The sequence below is a fragment of the Pristis pectinata genome, chromosome 3, assembly GCF_009764475.1.
Source record: "Pristis pectinata isolate sPriPec2 chromosome 3, sPriPec2.1.pri, whole genome shotgun sequence".
NCBI classification, from domain to species: domain Eukaryota; kingdom Metazoa; phylum Chordata; class Chondrichthyes; order Rhinopristiformes; family Pristidae; genus Pristis; species Pristis pectinata.
The window spans coordinates 93,085,448-93,109,187 of NC_067407.1; the positions used below are offsets into that span (position 1 = coordinate 93,085,448).

Here is a 23,740-nt window from a genome sequence, read left to right on the forward strand (position 1 = left end):
CCAGAGAGAAAGTTTTTCTCTTCTATCAAATTGTCACAAAAAAATTGCTTAACCCGTTCCAAGGAGAGCAGTCTTAAACCATAGAACCATAAAACCATACAGCACAAAACAGGCCCTTCGGCCCACCACATTGTGCCGTCCATCAAACCACCCTCACACTATCTAACCCTTTCCTCCCGCATATCCCTCTCTCTCACATTCCTCCATATGCCTATCCAACAAACTCTTGAACCTGTCCAATGTATCTGCCTCCACCACCACCCCAGGCAGTGCATTCCATGCACCAACCACTCTCTGGGTGAAAAACCTCCCCCTGACATCTCCCCTGAACCCCCCACCCATAACCTTAAAGCCATGCCCTCGTCTTGAGCATTGGTGCCCTGGGAAGGAGGCGCTGACTGTCTACTCTATCTATTCCTCTCAATATTTTATATATCTCTATCATGTCTCCTCTCATGCTCCTCCTTTCCAGTGAATAAAGCCCTAGCACCTTAAGCCTCTCCTCATATTCCATACGCTCTAATCCAGGCAGCATCCTGGTAAATCTCCTCTGCACTCTCTCCAACGCCTCCACATCCTTCCTATAATGCGACGACCAGAACCGAACACAGTACTCTAAGTGTGGCCTAACTAGAGTTTTGTAAAGCTGCATCATCACTTTGCGGCTCTTAAACTCAATCCCACGACTTATGAAAGCTAACATCCCATAGGCCTTCTTAACTGCTCTATCCACCTGTGAGGCAACTTTCAGTTAAATGTGAATATGAACCCCCAGATCCCTCTGCTCCTCCACACTGCCAAGTACCTTGTACTCTGCCCTGGAGTTTGTCCTTCCAAAGTGTGCTACCTCACTTCTCTGGATTGAACTCCATCTGCCACTTGTCAGCCCAGCTCTGCGTCCTATCAATATCCCTCTGTAAGCTCCGACAGCCCTCCACACTATCCACAACACCACCGATCTTAGTGTCGTCCGCAAACTTACTAACCCAGCCTTCCACCCCCTCATCTAAGTCATCTATAAATATCACAAAAAGTAGAGGTCCCAGAACCGCTCCCTGCGGGACACCACTAGTCACTGCCCTCCAATCCAAGGGCACTCCCTCCACCACAACCCTCTGCTTGCTACAGGCAAGCCAATTCCTAATCCACACAACCAAGCTTCCCTGGATCCCTTGGCCTTCTGAAGAAGCCTACCATGAGGAACCTTATCAAACACCTTACTAAAATCCATATAGACCACATCCACCGCACTACCCTCATCAATTTTCCTCGTCACCTCCTCAAAGAACCCTATCAGGCTTGTGAGGCAAGATCTTCCCTTCACAAAGCCATGCTGGCTGTCCCTAATCAGTCCATGATTCTCTAGGTGTTCAAAGATCCTATCCCTTAGAATCCTTTCTAACAGCTTACCCACCACAGACGTGAGACTCACTGGTCTGTAATTCCCTGGACTATCCCTACTACCTTTTTTTGAACAAGGGGACAACATTCGCCACCCTCCAATCCTCCGGCACCATCCCCGTGGACAACGAGGACTCAAAGATCCTTACCAGCGGTTCAACAATCTCCTCCCTCGCCTCTCGAAGCAGCCTGGGGAATATTCCGTCAGGCCCCGGAGATTTAACTTTAAGTTCCATCCAATCCCAGTAAAAGACTTTTCCAAAATCCTTGTACCTTTATATCAATATGACCCTACTTGCATACAACTTAATTCCAAGTTGAAATGAATTAGGTGCTCTGCTTGAACACTCACCACATTTACCAACAGAAAACAGCAAAAACCAACTTACAAACTCCCCCAAAAAAACCCGAACACAACTTGAGATAGCAATTTGATGGTTTGAAACCAAATTCTAGAAGAACAATGCAGCATAATACACTAACAAAGTTCTCTTTTATCATGCTAAAATTAAATTTGTAAATTAAACCTCGCATTTCAACTATAGAGGCAATACATACCTTGAGCATACAATGTCAGCACTGCCTGAATGGCAATGTACACGCCATTAAACTGGTATGTCTCAAACATTACCTGAAACAAAGAAAACAGTCTGTAGATTAGCCTGTTTACCTTAACATGTTAAACAAAGTCAATATATTATACCCACATACAAGTAGATCCTTTTATTCTCTTTGATCAATTTCAAATATCCACAAGTTGAATGAACAAGAGAGGATTGCTTTCAGAGCATGATGGATAATTGCAAAGTCAATATCCATTACTCCATTTACAGAGCTGAGGTTGGAGAAAATTTGTATTCAAGAAATTGTCAACTATACACAGATTCTGAACAACTAAGTAACATATATAACCCTCAACCCCAAACAGATTAATCCAACTTCTAGATGTTTCATTGCCTTGGACCAGAGTTCTGTCAGTACTAAGATCATTCACCAGAGAATCAGACCACTAGTCCCAACCAGTCCATGCCTAAAGCTTGCACCTCACTTAAGTCCTCTCTCATCTACCCTTGTACAGTCTTCACAAAGACAACCTCCGTGTCGCACGACTTGACCGCTTTACTAAGATTAGACAACTTTAGAATGGTTCTAGCAGCTCAAAACTGGGTAATGATGAGGTTCAATGAGCCATTAGCAAAGATGTACTCCATCATAACCTACAACCTCATGACCATGCATCTCACTCAAACCACACCCAAGACTAGGGATCAACCATAGTTCAGCAAAGAATGTAGAAGGGCATGCAAGGAGCAGCACCAACGCATTCAAATAATCTGAATGTTGCAACACATCTACACACATGATAAACAGCAAAAAGCAACAATGCAACAGACAGCCAAATAATCCCATACCTAATGGATCACAGCTTTGCAGCCCCACCATGTTCAGTTGAGAGAAATTAAACATTTCTTGGGAGAAGAATATCCCATCCCAAGAATTTTTCAACAATGAGAAAGCCCATGCAAATGCCAAAGACAAATCTGATTCATGGGCAACCATCTTAAATGAGAAAAGTTAACAAGATAATCCATCTTGGTTTCCTCCTGGAGTCCCCATCAGAGAAGCTAATTCAATGCACATCACACATCAGGAAACAGCTGAGGGCATGGAATATAGTAAAGGCCATTTGAGCCCACAGCTCTTAGCTCTACAGCCAAGGTGTTAAGAACTAGAGCTTCAGCCAATGTACTCCTGGTAACCACAGCAATGGCATCCGACTGAATGTGGAAAATTGCACAGCTTTATTCTATCCACACACAAGAAAAGCACAAATCTAATCTGGTCAATTTTTGCCCCAGGCTACTCTCACTGAAGTAATGGAAGGCTTCATTGACATTGCATTCAAGCACCGACTGTGTAATAATCTGCTCAGTAATGCCTAATTCGGCTTTCACTCAATCACACTGCCCATTGCAGCCTTGCTCCAAACATGAACCCAAAACTTGAATTCTAGCAGTGGGGTAAGGGGTTTCCCACAACATTAAGGCAGCATTCAACCATGCAGCTATCCGGAGTTGTACTTAGCATAAAGATGGGTGTTTGATGGAGGTCAGCTCAAGAACAATGCTGCATGGCAGCGACCCGGATCAAATACCTTGAACTACTTCAATGACCCTTCTTTCATCGCAAGGTCAGAAGTGCGGGGCGGAGGGGTTAGGAGAGATAGCTGATGATTCAATCAAATTCGTATTGTCATTGAGAATGAAGCAGCCTATGCCTAAATGCAGCAAGAGCTAGACAATATTCAGGCATAGTTTAATATTTGCTTCACCCAAGATGCTGGTAATCATCCTAATAGTAAAATCTAACTACCTACTTTTCATGTGGTTCAGTATTACCATTAGAGCCCACCATCCTTAACAAGCAATGCCCCCCTTGACTATAAACTTAACTGGACCAGCCACAAAAATCTATGGTAAGAGCAAGTTAGAAGCTTGGTTTACTGTGGTAAATGACTTGCCTCCTAAAAGGACGGACGTCTTTAAATCACTCACAAGACAAATCAAGACTGTGACAGAATATTTACCTGGATAAACAGTTACTTGTCTCCAACAGTATTAATAGGACGCAACACTACCCAGGACAAAGCTACCTGCATGACGAGTATGCCATCTCTCTTACCACCAGCTTAGTGTGACTCCATGTGCACATTCTATAAAATGCACCTGCAATTACACATCAAATCTCCTTTGATAGCACCTTCTCTACTGTTGGAAGAATAAGGACAGCAAACAGGCAGGAACACCATCATCTGCAAGTTTGCCATTCCATCATGGCTGGGTCCAAGTTCTGGAACTCCCAACTCCCAAAACAACACTGTGGAAGTACTTTCACCAGGAAGACTGCAATGGTTCAAGGCAGCAGCTCACCACAACTTAAGGACACCCTCATTCTGTAAACGAACATATAGAAATAAAGTCACTCCTCAGTTTTCATTTTGGAAGAGAGCTTCATTTATCTTTTCAAAAGATCAGAATTAGAGAAGCTTAGACCTGGTTTTCTACCTGGTTGCGCTTTTTCCAAAAACCACACTGGATTGCTACACCCTACAAATAACTTGAGATCAATTACTAAGCTGGTCATTTTTGAAAAGGAAATGGCCTTTGGTAATTTAATGATATTGAACATTAGTCAGATTTTTTAAACTACTGATTATCTAGAATTTCCAATATTAAAATATACAAAAGTATCTAAACAAAACCCATACCCTTGATCTAGCAGTCTCAAATCTCTTACGTCCAGCTAGATCTCAAAGATTTAGACATTTCCAGAATAATGCTGCAAGTAATAGGGAAATAAAGGTGGGAGACAGGAGGTAGGAAGGCAGTTTCATTGACAGTCAAGATAAATTCAAATAACTCAAGGATTTACTTACATTCCCATTGATTGTGGAAAAGCATTCTGGAATACGTGTTAACAACGTAGTTAAAGAATGGATCACATTACTACACCCCAATTCCAGGAATGCATCCAAACAAACTTAGCATCTTAAACCTGTTAACAGTGCTAGTGAAAGTAGGAATTGGAGAGTTGGAGAGATAACCAGGTCCATAGTGGCAGACAAGATGACCTGAGATTTTATACAGAGTTGTCCCATGAAAGGACCAGGGCACACTGATCAACACTGGCAATTGGATTTAAAATGTTAAATGGTCCACTCTTGTGCAGGATGTTATCAAATAATAGATAAAATATAAAAGCCAATGACCTCTATCAAGCAGTTCTGTACAGTAAGCTTTCAACCCTGGAACCAGTATGGGATAAACCCAGAAGTAGTAATACCATTCAATTGTACAGTTGATAGTCAGGAACTTATTACAACAGTTACATTAGGCAATATGTCCTTCATCTAACACTAAAGGTCCTTTAACTAAGTAATATTTGTACAAAATTACTGACTAAAGATCATTGAGCAAGCCAAAACCACTGCACAGCTACTGCTGAGAAAGCATGTCTGCAGAAGTCAAGACCAGCCATCTGCACAAGAACCCTCAATGCCACAGAAGGATCTTGTACAACAAACTGGAATAGGTCAAGTGGAAATAGGTTTGGCAAAGAAGAAATTACTCAAGCACAATCTAAATGCACAACACAAAAGTTACCGGGGGTGGGGGGGGGGGGAGGAGGTGCGGGGGAAAGGGAGGTGAAACAAACAAAAATCACTTAGCTGAACACGTGTCAAGAACGGTAATGCACTAATCACAGTAGATAGTGCAAACAGCCAGTATGTGGCAATCCTAATGCAATGCAGATTGCCTGACCTGCTAAGTGTTCCCAGAATTATTTTTTTAAAAAAAGAAGAGACCAACAGCCCATTCAGAAGAAGTCTCTGTACACCACTGATTATGACAATCAGTGCAGTGCTGCCCAAGGGCACCCCTGATTTTCACTGCTCCATTACTGGTGGCTATGCCTTTAGTTGTCCAGAACTCATGCACTGGAATTCTTCCAAACCTGTACCATTTGCTTCTCCTTTAGGATGCTCTCTAAACTCCAATCATTAATATCTTTGGCTCAGTGTCAAATTTTGTTTTGTAACCACAGATCCCTGTTGGCATTTTCCTACTTCAAATAAGTATTTAGTGATTTGTGACATTCACAAAATATCCCAAACTGACCCAAATCAGTTACCCAGACTAGTTCTCACAATAATTATTATACCATCAGTAAATATGCATTTATATTTGTCAACCTAATCAGCTGCTGGATAATCAAATATAACTTTAAAGTTTGCACTGAACACAATGAACATCTTGAGAGTAGATTCCAAGAACCAGGATGTGTGGACAGATTAAAAAATTGGTGTCCAAAAACAAAAATGTGTTAAAATGTTGTCCATCTGTGATGCACCCACTTCTTTTACAAGGTGGAACTGGGAAAGCAGGCACGAGTGACCACATGCAACATTCAGCTTACAAATGAAAATCAATAATAAAAAAAGTGGAGGTACAAAATAATAATAGGAGTCAGTCAACAAGTCAGCAGCATCTATGTGGATCATTTTTCCCTCCCTCTGAACATTCCCTTTGTGACCCCCTAGTTCACTCTTCCACATGCATGAAGATCTATTCCCCTTTTCACAGCATCTTCCCATGCAATCAGAGAAGATGCATTGTAGTTGTGCCCTGCCCACCATCCAGACGCAAAAACTACTGGGTAAAACAGTGATTCATTTGTACTTTCAATCTAGTGTACTGCATTCTGCACTCAATGTGAAGTCCTCTACATTGGAGAAACCAAATTCAAAATGGACAACCACATTCCAGAACAACCGTGTTTAGTCCTCAAAAGGCAACAACCAAGTGAAGTAGTTTTCTATCCCAACTACCTCTCTGCTGGGCCCCCTACTGTTCCAATGAAGCCAAATAAATGCTTGAGGAGCAGCACCTCATCTTCTGTAGAGGCATATTATAACTCCAAGTACTCACCATTTTCCAGTTCCTATGAAAAGTCATAACGATATTAACCCAGGTTACCCGCTCTTTACAGATCTGACCTGCTGGGCATTTCCATCACTCTCTCATTCCAGCAACTGCAGCATTTTGTATTTCAGTTCTGGCATTTTCTTCCCCTTTTTTCATCTCTATTTATACATTTTCACAAATCAGCCTCAATTAACAAGTCTTTACCACCCTGTCTCAAACAACACATCCACAATGGACATCATTTAATTTTTACGAGACAGTTCCTTTGATCTTTACCACCCTCATCCACTGCAACTCACAGGTTTGATTTCCAACATTTCCTAGTTCTGATGAAAGGTCAATTGTTTTGAAAGAGCAAATTGTTTTGCCCTCCACACACACTGCCTGGACCTGCTGACCATTTCCTGGTTTAACCCAGTTTACAATCTTGAATTCAGTCCTGAAGAATTCAAGATCAATGTAAAGTATGATGACATGTAAAACAGCTGTTTGAATACTCAGATAATCTGCTCTTCAGACACATCTTGCACAAACAAATATCCCTTCCCGAAAACTTCTTGTAGGAGAGGCTGCAGACAGCCCAAGTATTTTCCACCCAGCAAGTTAAGTTTCTGACATCCCTGTTCAAAAGACTTAGAAGCAGGAGGAACTATGGTACAAAAATTTTTTGGTCAACAATGATTTTGTTCCACTGGGTCATCCACAAAATGATCAGGGTTTATATCAATTCATCGTTTTTTTACCTCAGCTCCCAATAATCAGGCAGATGCCAAGTTTGAGAGCAGTGGGGAAAATCACTGTTCAGGGAAGTATTGTTCTATTCAAGGAAATAGCTAGCATTTTCCAGATCAAGCCCCAGAAGCTACACAACCAGATTTTAGGCTACAAATTCACCCACATTTCAAACATTTTATCCACTCTCCAAGACCGGTTTTCATGTGACTCAATATCCAACCAAGATAGCATACTTCATCCACCTGCACAGAAGAGTGTGTAGTAGGCACTCAATTTCTTTCCTACTCAGGCCTTTCACAGCACATGTTTGTAACAAAAGTAATCTTTGTCAGGTAACTGAACTAAACAACATTTCAAGTAACACAAATGACAACTTACAGTTTGTCTAAATAGGTAACTTACTGGCTTTCAACCTCATCAAATGCCAGAATAACATTTGAATAATTTATATAATATTCATATAACTGACAAGGTTTTTTGGCATGAAAGCCATTTTTGATGCACACAAGTTATTATTAATCTGTAGGGATTCTGATTCCTTGAATACTGTGATCAGGCAGGCAAAATATTCTCAAGTTGATGTTAAAAAAAAAGCACATACTGACCACTGATTTGTCACCAGGATTTCAAGGGCCTCAAACCCAGGAAATGAGTAATTAACTCTAGTGAGATCAGCACCAAAGCTACTAAATTTAGTCATCTTACAGCTGCAGGAAGCTCTGGGCCAAAGCTGCCTTTTTCTCCTTTTTCTCCTTTTAGATAAAAATTACCACCAAGAAGAGTCCACAAAAGTTTTATTTTTCCATAACTTTCAAAAGAAAATTCCTAATATTCAAGCTTAGTACAAGGCACCAGCTGAGATAATTACACTGCAAACATCCAGCTTTAGGACAAATCCAAACCCTTGCAGTGATGAACAATACTTTGAAGACCTTCCTGCACCATGTAAAAAGGACCCAACCAATATAAAATATTTGAGTCCAGCTCCTCAAACATAATTTGGATTAGCTGTTTGCATGCATTATCATTTATTACATGTTCATTAAAAATGTAGTGTTAATATATTAACCCATTAACTAAAATTTTCATTAAAAGCAGTAGACAGATATTAAATCACAATTAGAGTACCAATAAACTGTTCTAAAGAAAGTAAATGAACCTGTTGTTGATGTTTATAAATGGCCTTGCTGTTTTTTTTTACTGCCTTGGAACAAATCATATTCCATTTCTCAGGTTGAATATGCAGTGCTCCTCCGTCCGTCCCCCCACCCCCCCCACACACGCAATATCTCATCTCTCCCTGCAAAGCTTCTCGACTGGAAACCACATCTTCCCATGCAATGCAAACAGCATAAAAGCACCTAAATACAGTAATTTTTGCAAAAGATGCAACCAATGAAACAAAAGATTTTGAAATGTGAATTGCCTGTTCCATTCCTCCTCTACCACCTCTCCCCATCTACAAAAGAACAATACATCTCTTTGAAACATCAATGAAGGAAAAACATCCCATGCTGCTTAAGAGGAACAAATGAAAAATATTCTCCATAAGATTTCCAGGAAAAGGACCAAATTCTGGTGAGAAGAACGTAAGGATCACAAGGCAAGATGGGTTTTGGGAGAGAATCCCAAAAGTCTGCTCAACAAACTTTCTTACCTCTATTATCTTTTCTCTGTTCTTTGTAGGGTTCATTGGTGGTTCTGTCAGAAGAATCTTGCAATTCCTTGAGTCCACATCTAGCTTCTCTGGGCCAAATGTATAATCCCACAGATGCTTCATGTCGTCCCAGTTTCGCACTATGCCATTTTCCATAGGATAATTAACCTCTAACATAGAACGCAATTCACTAGCTTCATCACCCACCATAAGATCCTGTGAAAGGAAGCAAAAAAAAAGCAAAAATAAGACTGCTAATTACATTGTTTGGGAAAAGAAAAATGAATTAGTTCAATTTAAAAACATCACTGCTAAGTCATAATAACTACCAGCATATTCCAAAAATTAAGGAAAGCCACTGAATTCTCAGAACACCTACACTAAGCAAGTCATTGGCTCAGTAAAACTTAAAGTTTAACTTCACAACTTAAAACTAAAGCCAAAAATGTCACATTCAAGAACTTTAGAAATGAGGTAGTACATTGTGAGGTCCAGATAATAGATTTTTTGAAAAATGTGATGAGTTTTGCTCAACAAAGGGACAATAAATCAGACAGACCTAAATACATCAGCAAACATGGGAGCCTGAAAGGAACATTGGTGATAATAGCATCAAAACAGGAGGAGATGAATCAAGCTTGAAAAGCTCACACATAGATGGACAGATCAAGAACTAGCGCAGTATGGAAAATTGGCTGTGAAAGGGGGGAAATCAATGAAGGGACTGTCTCAACTTTGAGGATCAAAGTCTATGAACTCAATGCTTGGTGGAGAGCCAACAGGGATCGGGGAGAGGGAGATGCTTGATGGAGAGCTTGGTAGAGAAGTAACCCAACTTCAGCATTACAATCCAAGATAACAAGAGTGAGGAACGTGGGTAGGCCAGACTTGGTGCCTGGGTGGTCTAGGTAACTATTACTAAACACTGAAGTCACATGAATGCCAGAAATGCTCACAACCATGACATTTAGACTTTATCTTTAGAAACTAAATATATAGTTCCAGATACTGACCAAGATTACAGAATGTGAAGGGCTCATGGGGCCAAAGGAATCAAAAGGTGGATATTAGAGAACAGCTGAGCATATTAGCAGCTTCAGAAATCATGCATGTCAAATGGAGGATTTCATAAATGTATGCAAGCAATTTGGCCAATAGGAGGAAGGTGCCCTTGGCCATTATGCGGAACAAAATAAAAAGAGAACTTGCAGCTGCTGATCATGTCAAGATGTTAATATGGAGGGAGAAGTTGAGAGAAGACAGTGAATCCAGGAGGACAAGGGTTATATCAGCACTAAAAACTAGGGAAAAAAGTGTGAATCAAACCTAAAGTAACCTGAAGAGGCTGATCAGAATACACTCCAGCATATGGACAAGACATCTAGATTTCACAAGCTCAAACTACTTACCCATCCTCCCCCACCCAAAATAAGAGAAGATCCTTCAATTTCTAAGATTCCCTTCAATACTTTAAAAAGGTCTTTCAGCCAGGGACCATACCCACAAGAACCCTTTTAGATCAAGTGCAAAAAAATGTTTCAACAATTATTGATACAACTTTCCCTTCACTCATCACACGTGCAGAAAGTAGAGATTGCATAACGGCAATGAATGGGTAAATTTGAGGCCCACAGTTTGTCTTCCCTGGTCAAGAAGTCCCAAGATAATCTTAATTCTATGACCCTCATTCAGAATGCAAGTGGTCCAAAATCCCATATCTAAACAGCCAATGCAATGGGAAGTACCGCATGCAGTTTCCTGTATATTGATGAAATGTTGGTTTTGTTAGGGACTTGCCAAACATGGAGCTTAATAACCTAGATCTCTCATTTAAAACAAATGTGTTCATAGAGCTTATTTGGCCTCAGTCGCAGTGAACTGCCAAAAATTTAAATCCCCATTTACGTCTCGTAGCACAACTACCTGGTGTTTGGGGGTGGGGATGGAGCAAGATTCTGTATTGAAAATGTTACATCCTGCCCATGACTTTTGGTGAGCTCAGAGATACTGCATGACTGGCCTAAAGAAAACCAGGCCTATTGTTCAGAGCCCAATTCATAACAGAACACATCAGACAGTCTGTAAAGCAAATAAAAACTATAGATGCTGGCAATCTCAGACAGATCATTCCATTCAAAACTTGGAATTTTACAAATAAACTTCTATTTACATTGAATTGATAGCCTGATGTCCAAAGAATTGAAATTTAAATTGTGCATTCAGCCAGCTTATAGAAACTGGGCAAGTATTAAACTACAAATACAGACATTTGCTCAAGGCAGTTTGCAGAACTCAGTGCAAAAAGTTCTCTGCATGAGAACAAAGCACAGTCCAGGAAGCATAAATTAATGATGCAATACCTCACGCTAGTCATGCTCAGACAGTTCACTGGATACTGATGTTGAAATGTTGACTAGTGCAAAGTAGAAAGCACGTCATGCACCAGAAATGTTACTACACAATAGAAAAGAATTTTAATTGTAATTTTTTAATAAGATTGACGAAGTAATTTCTGTGATTCTGCAAAGTGGTTAATTTTGAAATGATCCATTAAGAACATGTATTCAGTTTTGGCCAAATTATACATTAAATTCTGGCAATGTATGTGACAGCACTGTTCAAGCAAGAGCATTACAATACTTGATGCAAGATTCAATGTACATTGTGTACAAGAGCACAGCATCGGTTTCAGATAGAATACACACACAGGCTTCTTGTGAATGTCCATTTATCTAGGAATGCATCAAATGATCCACCTGAGCAGCCACATTCCAATGCCACTGAAAGAACAGAAGTAGTTGTTTCATCTGACAAAATGGTGTTAATCTGGAGCCCCAACCAAAAACATAAGTAATATCAGTTTAAATACATGCTTCAAAGCAAAACAAAATAGTGGCAAATTCATGCTGCAACACGAAACACTAAACCTAAAAGGGGCATTAGGAATTAAAGACAGCAATTTTTTTTTTACAATCATTCCCATTCAGGAGCCTGACCAAAAACTCAATTCTGGGATCTAATGACTTTTATCAAGACAAAGGCATTCGTTATTCAAGTATTTACTCATCTTCTATCATTATTCAACCAACAATTATGCACTTGTGTCAGTCTTGTAAAGGACCACTCGATGATGTGGCCGTAACGTGAGTAACTATTATCATCTTCCTCGTTTGGATAAGATCCTTAGCTCCACAACATCTGCCTGGCAGGAATTAACACGACATTTTGCAAGTACCGCTCTGTGTCTACCACAAATATATAAATGCCATCACTAACCTTTAAACTTTCCAAAACTTTACCTCATCTGCAATTCCTTGATTGACTGTCATAAAACATAATGAACCTTGAATTTGATTTAGAACTTTGATTCAGAACTTTGATTCTATTGCCAAGTTTGATAAAACTGTTTTCAATCCCCAGAATGACAAATTTCCAAATTCCCATCCCTGCTGAATAGCAATACAACATCCCATAGATGAGTGGCCAATTTATTTCTCTATCATTCCTAGTCAGCAACCAGCATGAGCAGGGTATGCAACAGCAATTGGATACTATACCCTTATTTTTCTTGCCAGCTTTTCAACTTTACTTAGCACCTGATGTAGCATATGACTGCCATCTTTCGCTCTGATTCAATGCACAACTCAATCAACATTCTGCCAAAGTCAAGTCTGTCTAATCCATACTTTGAAACTTGGAACAGAACAGGCAAAAGGGAACATAAATCAATGAAATGCTGTCTTATTTTAGAGAAATAATTGCAAAATGTTAACTGAAAGGAAATTTCAACGCAAACTCTGGACAAATTGATTGCAATACCAAAATAAAATGAAATGAACACACCACACTTCAACTTACTTACCATTTTTTTGTTATTCTACTTCAACAGGTGAAGAGAGAGAGAGAGAAGGTAAAACAGAAAGGTCAGAAAAGATCCGAGTGAAAACATCACTCCCGGAACTCTAAAAGATTCAAAGTGACTTCCAAAATTAAAAAAAAGTGACAGAACGTTGAGAATCCTTCCTATCAATTGTGTAAAAGAGCTTAATGTACAACTATAAACAACAGCTCTGGTTTATAAAGCTTGTGATTGAACAATTTATTCAGCAAATTTTTACAAAATGGACCTAAGAGACAAGTTGATAATGCAATAACAAATTAAGTTAGCAAATCTCAATGGTGCAGAACCTACATTGAATAATGCACATTGATGAGCTTTTCTATTTCTCTCAATCCACTTAAGAGAAGAATAATGTGTTCTACATAACAGTCCTTGTCATGTTGGCCAAAACATCACACCTTGCTGATTTTTAATTTGCATAACTATTGAAAACTTTCAAATGGGGTAATGCATATTTCCCTAAAGCTCACAGGCAAGCCAATTGGTTGACTCTCATGTCCATGTTAAAAATAATAACTGTGGTTCAATTAAACTGCTTAATCCTTGTACAGTTGGTTATTCGAAGGCATTTTAATCCACCTCAGTCTTTACATTTGTAGCTTGCTTAGTAACGCCATTTTAAAGCCTACATCACACCAATTAGTTTATTACTACATCCAGTATAAATACTCCCCTACTGTTCATTTCATCCTTCCACCATTCTTTTCTATCCATCCATCCATGAGTAGGCTACACCCATTTTGATTTCTCCCTCCCAAAAATTTACCCATCTTATTCTTCTTATCGGTCCCTTTACTGGCTTGGGATATGCAACAATAAAATGTCATTTGATTAGCTGTTGCTACGAATGCCAATTTTTAGTCATGTGAAAAGCAAAACATCGAAAAATGCCAAAGCCATAACACTAAAAGTCAATTTTTGATTTGAATTCCTAGCAAATTAAGATGAGTTCTATTTTGTATTAGCTGCTATGGAATTCCCAGATTACACTTACAAGTAGTAAAGCATAATCTGGCATTAGTGAGCTGAATATTTAAAACTGGCATCAGTTCAAATACCTGATAAAATAGTTGCCCCTTCTCCACTGAGCCAATCAGAAATCAGTTCCTTTTGCAAAAACCAATGCTTCCAAAATATCTTCTACATAAATGCCTTTGATAAAAAGGCATGAAAAGTCGCATCTGGTTTAATCCACAGTATTAATTACTCAACACCTTTCTCCATTTTACCTATCAACAAATTATCAACAATAGATAGTATAAATAATTATATACTTAACTGTAGCATAAACTATGGAATGATATTAAAATCAAGTACCTTCTCAACTGCTCTAATGCATTCCCCAACAAATAACTTCACTGACAATGATGTAGACTGGCTGCTGACACTCCAGGTAAAATGAATATATGACCACGGACAAAAATATCAGGAGCATAGGGAGCAGACTGAAAGGAGCTAATAGGCAAGAAAATTTTGAATCTCTTCTAGAACAACTAAGACTACACTGTGCTTTGGGTCACTAATCCTTTCCCAATACATGAATTTGAAATAACTGTTATGACACTTCTATAGTTCATTGTATGTAATGGTTTTTAAATCTGAGAGTATTGAACTTGAACTAAGGCAGTTGATAATTTTATATAAAATCTGTACAGATCACAGAACTTTAATTACAAAACATTGTCAGTAAGGAATTGCTTTGTAAATTACTTGCTACTATTAAATTAAGGAAAGACAAGATTTCCTTGAAATCTGCTATACAAACAAAAATCTAAATACATGTCAGAAGCCAATAAATGCATTTACCATCATGTGATGAACAGTTAAGAAAGATGTATCCGTACTAAATTAGCAAATCAAAACATTTCCATAGCAGTACCTTGATCTCAATATTCCCAACTTTGGCAGTGGAACGGATGATGGGACGGCCCACCAGCGCTGGAAAGATGTGCTCTGGAAAGTTGGAGCCAGCATAGCCACACTTCACAAACTGTACAATGTGGAGAGAAAAAGGAACAGATTAAGTTTGCAGTTAAGTAACCATAAAAACAGAATATAAAGTTTAAGCAGTCTCACAAATTATGCATTTAGCTAGATTTGAAAATATTCATGCTTCACCTGATCTGTTAAACAGATTAATTTGAAGATTGGCAGCTTTGCTTTTCATCAATGTACTACACAGATCAACAAAACAAATTCTCAAATACACACACTATGCATATGCAGCTTGCATATGACAGGAGTAAATCCACTTCTCATACTATCAGTGATCTGTATTAACTTTGATAACCATTACCTAAAATACAAGCAATACAAACCTAGACCTTGCATGCAGGGCTGTCAGTGGTGGAAAGGTTAAAACTGTGAGGTCCTCGGGAGATTTCTGAGGTTGGATTAAAAAGATAACCGAGTCCAAGCCCCTGACAACTAGCCAGTGTTCCCAGAACTTAAAGATCATGTCTCCTGGTTTTCAAATCTCACCATAACCATTTATACTGTATCTCTGTATCCAATTTAAAGCCTTTGAAATACACAATCACCTAATTCTTGCACAATTAGTGCCCTCAATGCCTGGGCCCAAGCTCTGGAATTCCCTTCCTACATGTGAATTTTTCTTCTTTAAATCTTGTCATGGGTGAAATTATGACCTAACACTTAGGTCATCTGCCTTAATACCTCCCCATGTGCCCAAGTGAAATCTATGAGAATGATTTTTTTATTAAAAAAAAGAAAAAGGTGCTGCTGCAGCACAGTGATAACAACAATTTGTGTACAGTCTTGATGACTGAAACCTCTGGTCCATCATTTCACTGAAAATTTCAGCATGTATATATAGTATTACTTGATTGTAAAATCCATTACTCTTAACAACACTTGCAACATAACCCTTTATGCCTCTCCTTGCATCCTTCAGCGTCCAAGCTATTAAAATATCAGCAATTTGAATTATTCCCTTTGGATTCATTCAAAAACCAGATTGCCAAGGATAATACTAGATGCATACTGTACACCGTGGATGCAAGTACAGAATCACAGTAAAGTGTCATTTCGCCCACTGCTCTACTCTCTCTACACTCATGACTGTGTGGCTAGGCATGGCTCAAATGCCATTTATAAATTCACTGACGATAACTGCTGTTGGCAGAATCTCAGATGCCGATGAAGAGGCATACAGGAGTGAGATATATCAGCTGGTTGAGTGCTATTGCAACAACCTCACACTCAACGTCAGCAAGACCAAGGAATTGATTATGGACTTCAGGAAGGGGAAGTCGGGGAACACACATCAGTCTTCATTAAGGGGTCAGCTGTGGAAAGGGTGAGCAGCTTCAAGTTCCTGGTCGTCAACATCTGAGGACCTATGTTGGGCCCAACACATTGATGCAATCACGAAGACACACCAGCGGCTCTACTTCATTGGGAGTTTGAGGAGATTTGGTATGCCACCAAAGACTCTTGCAAATTTCTACAGATGTACAGTGGAGAGCATTCTGACCTGTTGCATCAGCACCTGGTATGAAGGCTCCAATGTGTAGGATCAAAAGAGGCTGCAGAGGGTTGAGACTCAGCCAACTCCATCACAGACACAACCCTCCCTGCCACAGATGATATCTTCAAGAGGCAGTGCCTCAAGAGAGCAGCATCAATCATCAAGGACCCTCACCACCTGGGACATGCCCTCTTCATGTTACTACCATTGGGGAGGAGGTATGGGAGCCTGAAGACTCTCTCAACATTTCAGGAACAACAGCTTCGGCATCAGATTTCTGAACGGTCCATGAACACCACCTCATTTTTTCTCTTTTGCACTATTTATTTTTGTAACTTATAGTAATTTTTATGTCTTACACTGTACTGCTGCCACAAAACAAATTTCATGACACATGTCAGTGATAATAAACCCAATTCTGAAAGTGTAATTGCTCCATTTCCTAACAAATAACCCCAAAATTACATCTTATTTACAACCTTGATTTCCAATGAAAGTAAAATAAACCTTGTGGAAGATGAACATATTTTCTTGTAAGTGAACTGCAGATCAGTGTTGAGAGAGGAAATCTGCTGTTGCCAACTACATGACCAAAAAAAAGGAACTTAACTTGCAAACTGAGCACAACATTCAAATTCACAACACCCCTATGTAGACATGCAAGCACATTGAAATATAAACACACCAGGCATTGACAGTTAAAAATTTCAGACTTTTTCCAACTTGTATCATATTTGAAAGGCAGGGCAAATACCACCGCAATTTTACCAGGATCTATCTACACGGTCAAATCTTTGTTTGCAAAATGCTTGTGTTCTGGCATGCTCTAACAAATCTCTTCATGTCATAATGGGCGAGATTTTGCAGGGAAATGCAGGATTCCCTCAAGCATGCATGAACATGGAAAGTCAAAGTAAACTATCTCACAATGTTTTCACATTAACAAGTTCAGTGGAGTGTTCACTGTGGAATGTCTACAAGCCAAGCCATGTGGATCAGACTGGTGACATCCTGATCTACACAGTTTAGTGATGTACTCATCCATTTATGGAGCTTTCTCCCCCTTCACCAAAAGCACTAATCAGTAGATAAATAACACTTTTAGACAACACTTCCGCCTTTATATGCACATACCTTAGATCACGTAGTCTGTGGTATCAGTTCAGAACCACTTATAAGAATGCGGCTTGGGGCTAGTACACTCTTTTCCTGTTAGTTGGTGCTTGCAGAGCATTTTCCTCAATAGTGTACATTAACACAGCAAGGAGTTTTTAAAAACATAAGCAGCTGTATAAACCTGTCTATTCCATTAATTAAACGTAGCTTGTGCATCAATTTATTTGTTACAAACAAGTACATTAAGTAATAATAACGTTCCCTGCCAAATATCATACAACTACCAGGTTTCGAAACCATTTTTTTTCAGAACTCCCCGAAGTAACAGGTCAAATTACATCAGATGTACAACATATAAATAGACCATTCAGCCCAACTAGACCACATTGCCATTTATGCTCCATTTGACTCTCTTCCCATTTCTGAATCAGTAATGTGCTATTCCTTTTCCCCTCATATGCTTGCTCAGCCTCATCTTAATGAATTTATACTTTGCATTTCAACCACTTCCTCAAGTGGCGAGTTCCACATTCTCACCACTCTGAATAAAGGTTCTTCTGAATACCCTATCGGTGACTATTTTATGATGGCTGCAGGCTTGAGGGGCCAAGTGGTCTATTCCTGTTATTCCTCATGTTCTTCACAAGTGGAAACAGTCTCTGCATTGACTCAAACCAAAACACTTCAATTTTAAACTTTAAGTCTATCCTCAGCTTTTCTCAAGTGTGAAGTCCCTATCTTTTCTCATATGTATCCCCATCCAATGCACTTACTATTGCGGCAAACAGAATTGTGTGATCTAATCAAAGTTTGATAAAGGTTTTCAATTCTATCCCACTAGAAATAAACTACAAGTATCCACATTTTTTTTTTAAAAGTGTGTGGTGCAGTTTTTAGCAACTGGTGTATTTGTACTCCAAGAACCATAATTTTAACTGTACCCCACTTAGACTTGTATATTCCAAGTAATATGACACTCCTCTTCCTTCATACTAGCTAGTTGAATCAGAATGGAAACTCACTTTACACAGACCAAATATTTTCATGGACAATGCATTCTGAAGGCAAAAGTCAAGTTGATAAATCACAAATTCTGCTGAAGTTTTCAAAACCATTTTCAGGATACAAACTTTATAATATCTTACTACACACTGCAAAAGCATTTAACAGATAGCTAATGTACATTAAACACTGATCATCACAAATACATTAATACTTCACTCCGGTCAAAGCTACATAGAGACAACAGCCATTTTTCTACAAAGGCAGATAAAAGATAAGACAAAACAGGACTGCTTACAACCTTCTTTCTTTATCTACTGAATGACACAACACTGAAGGGAAACCATCATACTTATCTCAGCATTTTAAAAACGCCATTTGATTTGTCCCGCTAAGCCACAAAATTTAACCTTTTTCGAGTGACGGTGTGAAAAGCAAGAGAGATTAAATATTTCTAATACCAATTTTGATTAAAGATCAACCAGAAACAATAACACTCTTTCACTCTTTACAGATACTGCCGGATCTTTTGACTACACAGAGCAGTATCTTGCCTTTGTGCCAGGTCCGAAAAGGTACCGCTTTCAAGAAAGTAAAACACAGGAGCTCTTTCCCAAGGAATAAAAAAAAGACCTGATTCTCTTCTGATCTGATCAGAGTTGACCTGATAAGCAGCTTATTAAATTACTTATTAGAGGGGAAGTCGGAAACTTGTCTGCTCAGAAGCTGCGGAAAATGTGGAACTCACGACCACAGAGAGCGGCTGAGGCGAGAAGAGGAAGCGGCGATGTAAGGGCGAGATAATTTTTCGTGTCGAAGACAGTGAGCCGATTTGCGCTGCACCGGGGGGGGGGGGGGGGGGGGGGGTAAGTGAGGTATCCCAGAGAGGCTCAGCCTCCCACCCTCCCATGTTCGGAGCAGGGTGCGGGCATTGTGGGCACCGCAGCTCGGCAGTCGCCGAGGGGAACGCACCGCAGGCCTTGGCCCCCGCCACTGCCGCCTCCTTCCTTCCTTCTTTCTTTCACAACGCTCTCTGGGATAAAGAGCAAGTTGAACAACCTACCCCGGTGCCGTTGTCACACACCACCACTTTCCTGCCTTGACTGTCCATCGTGCGATCGCCTCAGTCGCCGCCCTTCGCTTCTTCTTACCCCCCGCTCACCGCCGGGCTCTGACCCGCCTCCACACACCGGAAACCGCCGCCGATCGCTGGCTCCCGCGCACTGGGCGCCCCTCCGCACGTGACACAGAACTTCCGGTCCTCGAACGTCCAATCAGACGCCGCGCTCTCCGGAATGCGTCATTTGATTGATAAGTGGTCGTTCTTTGCCGACCGGCCTTTGGACAGAGGGCAGGAAAGAGTTGTCATGGCAACACTGGGTGGAGCTGGAGGAGTAATGTAATCTGTCATTTGTTGAAGATTAATTATTATATACACGATTTTTTTCACTTGCACTCTATTCTTAAAAAGTAAAAGGTCAAGAATTTATTTGATTTCGTTCACTGGGGCGTCCAATCAGAGGAGAGGAATGGATGGTCATGGCTAAGGTGGGGAAGGCAGTGCCTTTCAATTGCAGTGGGAAATACTTCGTCGAAGGATGGTTTGCAGCAGTGGGCAGGCGATCGTACCGGGGCTCATGAGGAAAGCTTCAGAACTGCAGCAGTGGCGTCTGTCACACCCTTCAAAGAGGGGTCGAAGACACACAAAAAAAAGGGTTGCGAAGGAATGTGGATGGGTTGAGCCAGTGGGCGAAATTTTGGCAGGTGGAGTGTAATGTGGGGAAATATGAACCGGTAGGAAGAATAAATATCAGAAGGTTGTTTAGCTAGAAAGAGATAACAGAATGCGGGCGTATGGAGGAAACTGAGTGTCCCCATACATGAAGTACCGAAAGCTGGTGTGCAGGTTAAAAACTTGCAATCTGCTTCACGTCTGACAGGACTTGATTGCGTGTGTCAGATGTATATTCTGATGAAACATTCAGGTTGGGTCAGGCTGTCCAGTGTCATGGTGGTTCAGTATTTAATCCAGATCAGAATGATTAGTATTACTGGTAATGTGAATAGCATGGTTAAGGTTGTTTTATGTACAATGGTTAGGTCGAGTCATAGAGCAATACAGCATGGAAACAGGCCCTTCAGCCCAACTTGTCCATGCCAACCATGGTACTAGTCCCATGTGTCTGTTTGGCTCACATCCCTCTAAACCGCTCCCACCTGTGCACTTATCCAAATATCTTTTAAATGTTTTTATTGTACCTGTCACAACCACTTTCTCTGGCAGCTCATTCCATATACGCGCCACCCTCTACATGAAGAAGTTGCCCAGCAGGTCCCTTTTAAATCTTTCACCTCTCACCTTTTACAATATTTTTTATTAATTCCATGAGAAAAAATACAGAGTACATGCATCAAAAAAGAGAGTAAAAATAGTACAGAATACGTTGTGTTAAATCATGCTTAAGATCACAATACTCTGAATTAATAGTCACATGTAATAGTTAATAAATGGAAAAATTGGAATATTTTATTATAAAAAAAATCTACTCCCACTACCAAAAACCGAAGTTGTTGGATAAAAAAAAGGAAAAACCCTTAAAACGTAACAATGTCAGCCAATGTCTGTTTCAGTCACCAAATCAAAGATTTTGAAAATAATTCAAAAAAGGCTCCCACAGGGTTTGAAAGTCTACATTAGATTCAAAAACTGAACAACGAATCTTCTCTAGATTCAGGTATGACATAACATCCCGTAACCATTGAGCATGAGTAGGAGGAGTAACTTCCTACCATTTAAGCAACACAGCTCTCCTGGCTATAAGAGAAATAAAAGCCAGAATGTGCAAATCAGAAGCCTTCAAAGTTATATCTTTTTCACTAACGATTCCAAATAATGCAGTCAAAGGATTAAGTTTGAAATTTATTTTAAAAAGTACCGGAAAAGCTTGAAAGACCTCTGTCCAATATTTTTTAAGACTCTGACACTTCCAAAACATGTCAATTAAAGAAGCCACTCCATTATTGCTTCATCAACTTAAACTATTAGATCAAAAATAGGTTTTGGATCCAGATCCGGCTTCATATAAACGGCGAGTTGAAATTAAAACTAAATATGATCTTTTAACATATCCAATTGAAAGTCAACTTTTAAAAGATAAAAGTCAATTTTACACTCATGGAGATAAAACAGGTAAATTACTGGCTAACCAATTAAAAATCTCCAGAGCTAAACGGCAAATCGAAGAAATTTCAAAAGCCAATGGTGAGAGGACAACTGATCTTTTGGAAATAAATTATACTTTTAGAGAATTCTATCTTAAACTATATAGTTCTAATTTTCCTAAAGATAATACCATAATGAATAATTTCTTTGACCAATTAAACGTTCCTATACTTTCCACTGAAAACCAAAAACAGTTGGATCAATCTATTACATAGGAGGAAATCACCGAGGTGGTGTGATCCTTACACTCTGGAAAGACTCCGGGTCCTGATGGATTTCCTGGAGAATTCTATAAGGTCTTTTCCTCTTTGCTTACACCTCATTTATGTGCTGTTTTTTCAGATTCTTTTAAATTGGATAGATTACCACAATCTTTTTATGAAGCCTCTATTTCACTTATTCTTAAGAAAAATAAGAACCCAACGGAATGTGCTTCGTACAGACCAATTTCGTCACTTAATGTGGATGTTAAAATTTTATCTAAAGTTTTAGCTCATAGATTGGAAAATATTTTACCTTCAATTACATCTGAGGATCAGACTGGTTTTATTAAAAACCGATATTCTCATTTTAATATTCATCATTTATTGAACATTATCTACCCTCCCTCTAAGGAAATATCGGAATGTGTGATATCTCTAGATGCTGAGAAGGCCTTTGATCGGATTGAATGGAATTACTTATTTAAAACTTTAGAGAAATTGAACTTTGGGCCCGATTTTATCCAATGGATTAAATTACTTTATCTATCCCCTTCTGCTCGAGTTCTTAGTAATTTTCAGAATTCTAAATCTTTCAAACTTCAACGTGGAACCAGACAGGAATGTCCTTTGAGCCCTTTGCTTTTTGAGTTAGCCTTAGAACCTTTGGCTATTTCTCTCCGAGAATCTAGAGATATTGTTGGTATCTCCAGAAGAGGCATCAACGATAAAGTTTCATTATATGCTGATGATTTAGTACTTTTTATATCTAATGTTGAAGCCTTGTTACCTCCTATGCTTCCTTTACTTTCTTTAGTCATTTTTCAGGATATAAATTGAACTTACACAAGAGTGAACTTTTCCCTCTAAATAACCTGGTACCATTTGATACTAACATCCCCTTTAAAATTGTAAGAAATCATTTTACCTACCTGGGGGTATACTAAAAATTATAAACATTTATTTAAAGAAAATTTTCTCACCTTATTGCTTTATGTGAAAAGGGTTTTATCAAGCTGGTCACCTCTTTCTATATCATTGATTGGCCGAATTAATGTTATTAAAATGAATATTTTACCTAAATTCATATATCTATTTCAGGCTTTACCTGTTTTTATTTCTAAGTCTTTCTTTGACTCTCTTGATTCAATTATATCTTCTTACATATGGAATAATAAACATCCTAGGCTAAATAAAGTTCATCTTCAGAAGCTTAAAAAGAACGGAGGTTTAGCTTTACCTAACTTTAGATTCTACTACTGGGCAGTCAATATACGAAATCTTACATTTTGGCTATATTACATTAATTGAGAGGCTTGTCCAGTATGGGTTTCTTCGGAAGCTAACTCTGTTAAAACATTTTCTATTATTTCTCTGCTTGGTTCTTCACTCCCTATATCATTAAATAAATTAACAGATAATTTAGTAGTTAAACATGCTTTGAGGATCTGGTTACAATTCAGAAAATATTTTGGTTTATTGAGTTTTTCTTTGTCCAGTCCCATTTTTTCTAATTTTTTTTTAAACCT

General features: G+C 39.2%; 1 protein-coding gene across 1 annotated transcript in view; it reads right to left on the reverse strand.

The window, feature by feature from the left end:
* Nucleotides 1-20,174, reverse strand: part of LOC127568612 (actin-related protein 2) — a 33,196-nt gene extending 13,022 nt beyond the window's left edge. Inside the window, exons 1-4 of the mRNA XM_052012575.1 lie at nucleotides 19,852-20,174; nucleotides 15,060-15,170; nucleotides 9,280-9,495; nucleotides 1,960-2,032 (exon numbers count right to left, since the gene is read on the reverse strand). Of these exons, the coding sequence (XP_051868535.1) occupies nucleotides 1,960-2,032; nucleotides 9,280-9,495; nucleotides 15,060-15,170; nucleotides 19,852-19,899 (448 nt within the window). The 5' untranslated portion in view covers nucleotides 19,900-20,174. The remainder of the gene's footprint in view (nucleotides 1-1,959; nucleotides 2,033-9,279; nucleotides 9,496-15,059; nucleotides 15,171-19,851) is intronic.
* Between the last annotated feature and the right edge of the window lie 3,566 nt (nucleotides 20,175-23,740).